The sequence below is a fragment of the Helianthus annuus genome, unplaced genomic scaffold, assembly GCF_002127325.2.
Source record: "Helianthus annuus cultivar XRQ/B unplaced genomic scaffold, HanXRQr2.0-SUNRISE HanXRQChr00c016, whole genome shotgun sequence".
In the NCBI taxonomy this organism is placed as follows: domain Eukaryota; kingdom Viridiplantae; phylum Streptophyta; class Magnoliopsida; order Asterales; family Asteraceae; genus Helianthus; species Helianthus annuus.
This window is the reverse complement of record NW_023395532.1, coordinates 1-6,806: the sequence shown is the minus strand read 5'-3', so window position 1 is coordinate 6,806 and position 6,806 is coordinate 1. Positions and strand designations below refer to the sequence as shown.

Sequence of the window (6,806 nt, the reverse complement as noted above, 5' to 3'; positions counted from 1 at the left end):
AAACATTTGCTTAGAGATACATAAAATTGAGGTATAAATACATTAAATGGATGTATAAATTCTTGAAATGGAGGTATAAATACATGAAATAAAGGTATAAAATATGAAATAGATGAACTGGAGGTATAAAAGCTAGAATTATATGAATGGTTTGGTTCGGTTAAACAAGGGTACAAAAAAACAGATAATCATTTTTTTTTGTTAATTCGTTTTCGGTTAATCGGTTGTCAGTTAATGCAGTTTTTGGTTGATTTCAGTTCGATTTCGTCTGTTTCGCTTCGATTTCGATTAATGATTCGGTTATTGCTCACCCTTAGACATTGTTAATCACGTAACATATCAAATCTTTTAATTAAAATACTATTGCAATACTATACTCAGATTAAAGAGAATAAAATGTTCATATTTTTGGTGTAGTTTCTTTAAACAAAATACTAAGGTACGAATTATGATCATCAAAAAATCATGGGGGTGATTAGTTTTTTATAAGGAGATAAAATTTAACTAATAATTAATAAATTCGAATTTGGTTAAGCTGAAGGATTAAAGTGTAATAAAGATGATGGATTTAAAAGTAATTAATGTTTGAAAGACTAATTTACCCTCGTTTTAGGGTTGTACTTTTGTATTAAACTAAAAAAAGTCCTTAACTTTTGTCTATATTAAAATATTTTCCCTTATGCATTATAATACAGTATAGATGACTTATAACCGTATGGAGAAAATAATGTCGATTTTCTTACAAATAATCATCTTAGAAAAGGCAAACTAAATACAATCTTATAATCAAATATTGATAAACAATACATAAATTTCAATGGAAAGGAAATATTATTTGCAACATACTAACAACACAAGTTATTTACCAATAATATCATTCATCGTTCATCTCCCTCCCAATAATCTTTCATTTTGGGTCCGGTTGGTCCATCCTCTTCAAAAACTTCATTTGGTAGAATCTCCAGCAAGCTCTCAATGGTAGATTCTAGAATCCCCGAAGAATTTTTCAATTTCTCAAGCTCGACTCCAATCTCATACGTTATTTTAGGACCCCATTTTCTCGCATAGTTTAACCATGGCGGCTCAATTATGGAATCGATATACTCAGCCGCCATGATTGAATACGAGGCTCCTACATCTAAGAACATGTCACTTTTTGCGGTATCATTTCTTATCCCAACCACATCCGTCCCTTGGAGCACAACTCCAGGGGTATGATACGTTGCATGGCCATGCAACGAAGAATACCCTATGAAATTATTAGTTCCAGACTGGAACTCAAGAGAAGTGGTATCTATCCACGTCCCTCCACTATGTTGTGCAAAATAAACGCGATGTAAAACACCATTAAAATTGCTAATTCTCATTGTCATATGTTCCCAATCACCTATATGTTCTCCTATCTTCCCTAAAGGAACATCAATCAATCCTAATTTGGCAGTTGAAGGTCCATTAAATGGATAGAAAACCCATATAACAATATCACTAAATGTTGCTCCTAACATTGGTTTAACATGTATATAGACCTCACAACTTTGTAGATCTCCTTTCTTGACTCTCTCCCTTTCTGTCTCGTCAATCGGAAGATCAAGCCAGTATGTGCCATCGTTCGAACCACCTTGAGGTAGGTTCGAGCCAGTGGGTTCAACAGGAATAGGGTTTGACTCGTCTCCAACATGATACAATAGGACCCCATTGCTAAAGTACCAAGTTGTTGAAGATGGAAGGTAACTTTCACTTGGGTGAAAATAGAGCCTTGGAGAATATTCTTGAACCAAGGCCTTTATTTGTGCCAAATTAGGCATAAAAGATGATAACATACTAAAGTTATTATTTTTAAGACAAGATAACATAGAATAACTATTGTTTTCATCTTCAACAACAAAAGTACCTACACAAACCCCTGGAGCTTGTGCACCTCTAGTTTTTGGTCTCGAACTGTAAACACTAACACCATCATCCGTACCCCACAAGAAACCATCGGTTTCGCACTCATCCGTCAGGTCGACACGAACACATTTGATCTTATCAAGTGGAGGTTTTTCTGAAGAAGAAGTGATTGCATAGCCTACCGGATTATACCCATCCGGTGGCGTTGGCAACCAAATGTAGAAAGAGTTATCCACACTTAAAACTAGTTTATAGTCCACTGGACTAGCTAGGGTTCCGCCGGAAACATCTTTTCCGGCGAGAACCCAACCGAAAAGTGGGGTTGCATTAGATTGACAATAACAACCTAGCATTGAAAACCCTTCTGGTATTGGATTGGGGTCAAAGAAAGTGGCACCATTATCATCTGATCCTCCATCAGAACTGGGCCAGATTTTGGTGAAAGATGTTATTTGGCACACTTGAAGTCCTCCAAGATCAATGGTTCCATTAGCAAAACCTTCACCTGCATGTAAGAATTATAGATTGAATAACAAGTTAATTTGTTTGAAAATTGGAAAGGTATAAAGAAGATGAATGTAAGAAGAACCTGGTGGCCAAGAAGGTAATGGAGAAGAAAACTTGAAGTCGGTATCAATGGGGAAAGGTTTGGTTTCTTTCGTGGTAGTAAAGCAACAAAGAAAATTCCCCATAGCTTGAAGGTAGTGCTAAAATATTAGCTAATATTGGCAATTACACGTGATTATATAACACATACATATATATAAATTTACATTATAAACATGCATATAGGTATGTATGATGAAATAAAAAGTTAAATTTGAAGTATTAAGTAGGATAAGAAGAGATGTTAATTTTTTATTTTTAGGGGTTGTTTGTTTACCTCTTAATGAGGCTCTTAATGGTTTAGACTGTTTGTTTCGTGAGCACATGTCTGAATGGTTCAGACATTTGCCTCTGAATTGTTAAGTATTATACAAAGTCTAAATGGTTAAGACCTCTAATCTGAATTGGTCAGACGTTTGCCTCTGAAGGGTTAAGCATTATACTGGCTCTTAATGGTTCAGACCTCTTACTGGTTCAGCACTTAACCATTCAGAAGTTGCCAAACAACCCCTCAATTACTAAGATAAAAATGTAGGAAAAAAGAGGGGTGTAAGGCATTTTTGGAAAAGCCTATTTGTTGGCTTTCTCTCTCCACATCCACATGCAAGACACATGCATATTTTCATCTCATTTTTTAAACGTCAATAACTTTTTATACGACATTATTATTAATTTTTTTTTTTAAAACTGCACCATAAATTTGAGGATTTTTTTATCTTTAATTTGAGTACGATATTACTATATAAAATATGAAAACTAAACAAAACCCAAAAAATGTGTTGTAGTTCTATGTTATACAACATTTTTGTGCTGGATTTTTTGTACTACATTTTTTGTATTACATTTTTTGTGCTATATTTTTTGTACTATATCTTTTTGTACTAAATTTTTTGTACTAGTTTTTTTGTGTCGTATCTTTATGAAAACAAGAAGGGTTTGGGTTTGTGTTTTAGGACCAAAATACCCTTCCATCCAACTTATAAGGAGTGTCACATGTCATTTCTATAATCCTTTTTAGAGGTTGTTTCGCAACATCTGAATCAATAAGTGCTAAATGAATAAGATGTCTGAATGAGTAAGAGGCTCTAAACCAGTAAGTGCTGAACTACTAAAATGTTGTTTGATTGCACCTCTTAATGACTGTGTAAAATGACATTTTTACCCCTAATTACACACAACATAATCCGCACCTCAAACTTTTACAACATCACAACATTATATCACTAAACAATTACAAACAAAAATTTCGCATTAAACTTTCGCAATTTCACAACATCATATATAATAAACAATTGCAATAAAATCAACATACCAATATAACTAAATAATTTACAATCTGCTTCTAATCATAGATATATATATTTTTTCACATTACAATCTGCACCATTTGCTCCAGACAGAGACACCTTTGAACGATTGGATAAGCAGAGGTGTCGGCTATGGAGGAGGGCGACGGAGGTAGCTCGGCTGCGAAGGAGGGCGACAGAGGTGTCGGCTGCGGAGGTCTCAGCTGCGGAGGTGTCGGCTGTGGTGGAGAGGAGATCCTCGAATTCTGAACAACAACGTAGAAATTAAATTTCTAGATTCATGTAAAGTAAATTGTTGAGAATACTATCTAAGGTAGAGGATCCTGTACATTAATCTAGAAGTGTGAGAAGTGTATTATAACACTATATATAACACTATATAACACCATATAAACACCATATAACACTATGTAACACCATACAACACCATATAACACTATGTAACACTATATAACATTATATAACAAATATAACACTATATTTTGTCTGATAGCATGTCTATGATAGATGTATAGTGTTATATATTGTTATATGGTGTTATATAGTGTTATACGGTGTTTATATGCTGTTATATATAGTGTTATAATACACTTCTGAATTAATGTACACTATCCCTACCCTACTATCTAATCAAATTAAACAAATCAATATATACGCTAAAACAATAAGGACGTATTTGACATAATTGTGGTCGTCGTCATCGTTAAAGACAACGTTCATCCTAAGCCATGATCGAACTCTTCATCAGACATGGGACGTGAGATAAACGATAACTTTGACGATTATGTCAATTACGTGTACAATGTTTTATTACGTGTACAATGTTTTATCTCATTGAATTTGATTGAATAGTATTTGACAACTAATAAATGAGTCGGGCAATTTAATTTCTTCAAGCAATTTAATTTCTTGATGAGCCAAGTCGGGCAATTTAATTTCTTCAAGCAATTTAATTTCTTGATGAGCCATATACATACGACTGCTCAAGCAATTTAATTTTTTCTTGAGCTAAACAGATAAGACTGCAACAACATCCAACGCACATCTTAAATCAAACTAATTAGCCATTCATTCTAATTTTCTTTTCTAAATTTATAATCTTCTTTTCATATTTAATTTTATGATATTGGCAAAAGATCAAATACAGATACCTTTAACGTATAAAACATACGAACTGAAGGTTTTGCTGAAAAACGCAGTGGCATTTTCATAATTACTTAGTCATAGAGTAATTGTCAAAATTACCCTACAAATGATCGTGTAGGGTAATTTTGTAAAATGTTCTTGTAGGGTAATTTTGATCTTGTAAAGTATCATAATTACTCTACAAATGATCTTGTATGATAATTTTGATCTTGTAACATAATTTTGATCTTGTAGGGTAATTTTTTAGAGTATCATAATTACTCTAAGTGTATCAAAATTACTCTGCCAATTTTAAAATTACCTTACAAGAACATTTTACAAAATTACCCTACAAGAACATTTTACAAAATTACCCTACATGATCAAAATTACCCTACAAGATCATTTGTACAATAATTTTGATAATTACCCTACAAGCAAATAATTACGAAAATGCCACCAGGTTTTTTCTTTTTTTTTTTTCATGTCTTTCATACGTGTTGTACGTGAACTTAACTTTTATTATATTATAGTAAAACAAGTACAAATTTGTGTGTACCAACTCTCAACGAAAATTCTAAAAATGTCATCAATCAATGTGATTGCATATAGGGGTGTATCGTGTCGAGTTGGTGGGTTACAGATTGACGGGTTAACGTGTTGAAATGTAAAATCCAAACCCAACCCATATTATTATTCATGTCAAAGATCTTAACCCTAACTTGCATAAACATAGATTCGGGTAAACACGGACACGACTCATTTAACCCATTTTTTTCAAATGGGTCAATAATGTTGACAAATTATAAACGGATTGTTAGGTTGTAAAATGAGTAATATAAATAGTTTTGCTTAATGTTGAAAATCTTGACAATGGATTGAGAAATTGCAAGTGTATAAAAATGAAATATGGAAAAAGAAATTATAGAAGTATTTTTTTTTAAATATTTGAACGGGTTAAGAGGTCAACTCATTTTTATGTAAGTCAACTTGAATACGGTCTGTTTAAAAAATCAATCGTGTTAACCAACCCAAAGCCTGTTTTTTTTTTTTTTTTTATGTTAGTTTTCGGATCATGTCAGGAATTGGCACCCCTATGCCCTTAAGTTACATCAATGTAGGAACCATTGCTATATGAATGAGCATTTTATCATTGAATCAACTCAACCGGCTAACCATATTACGTATCAGACAAATATTTTATTTACAGTTTTTTAACAATAATTTTCTACATATTGTAGAAAGAAAGGTAAGAAATCTGGAGATTTTATTCTTGAAGGAGACTAAATGTTTATGTAAATGAAAAATGATACAAAAGGATTAGGAATTCCCAGCTCATCTGGAATTGAAATTAAAGTTTTTTTATACGAATCACACCAAATTGTTGATTTTAGAGTAAACTGCTAAAATCGTCCTTGTGGTTTGACTCAAATTGCTAGATCAGTCCAAAATCAACTTTTTTTGCTAAAACAGTCCCTGAGCCTAGTTTCTGTTGCTATTTCAGTCCAATAAATTAACACCGTTAAAACCCCCATTAATGAATGGGTAAAACTGCTAAATTCGTCCCTAAGGTTTGATTCAAGTTGCTAGATCAGTCCAAAATCAAGTTTTTTGAATTTGTTAATTATAAACTTATTTAGGTATATAATTTTTCTAGACTTGCATTAATTTTTTGAATTTGTTAATTATAAACTTATTTAGGTATATAATTTTTCTAGACTTGCATTAATTTTTTGAATTTGTTAATTATAAACTTATTTAGATTATAAACTTATTTAGGTATTGAAGGGGTATGGTCCCAGATCTCGCGTCAGCATCGACCGCGAGTGACCATTACCCTTATCAAAACCCCCACTTTTATTAAAACCAGACTATAAC

The 6,806-nt window shown here is 32.6% G+C and overlaps 1 protein-coding gene across 1 annotated transcript; it reads right to left on the bottom strand.

Moving 5' to 3' along the window:
- Positions 1–754: 754 nt before the first annotated feature.
- Positions 755–2,612, bottom strand: LOC110865061. Its single transcript, XM_022114263.2, has 2 exons — positions 2,480–2,612; positions 755–2,395 (listed from the first exon to the last, which is right to left on the bottom strand). The coding sequence occupies exons 1-2, from the start codon at positions 2,580–2,582 to the stop codon at positions 879–881; spliced, it is 1,620 nt and encodes a 539-aa protein (XP_021969955.1). The 5' UTR covers positions 2,583–2,612; the 3' UTR covers positions 755–878.
- Positions 2,613–6,806: the final 4,194 nt, after the last annotated feature.

What these genes read in the sequence shown, in the direction of transcription:
- LOC110865061 (XM_022114263.2), bottom strand. Translation starts at nt 2,582, where the DNA reads ATGGGGAATTTTCTTTGTTGCTTTACTACCACGAAAGAAACCAAACCT. An exon ending in ATTACCTTCTTGGCCACCAG is followed by an intron (nt 2,396 to 2,479) that starts GTTCTTCTTACA and finishes TCTTACATGCAG; the next exon opens with GTGAAGGTTTTGCTAATGGA.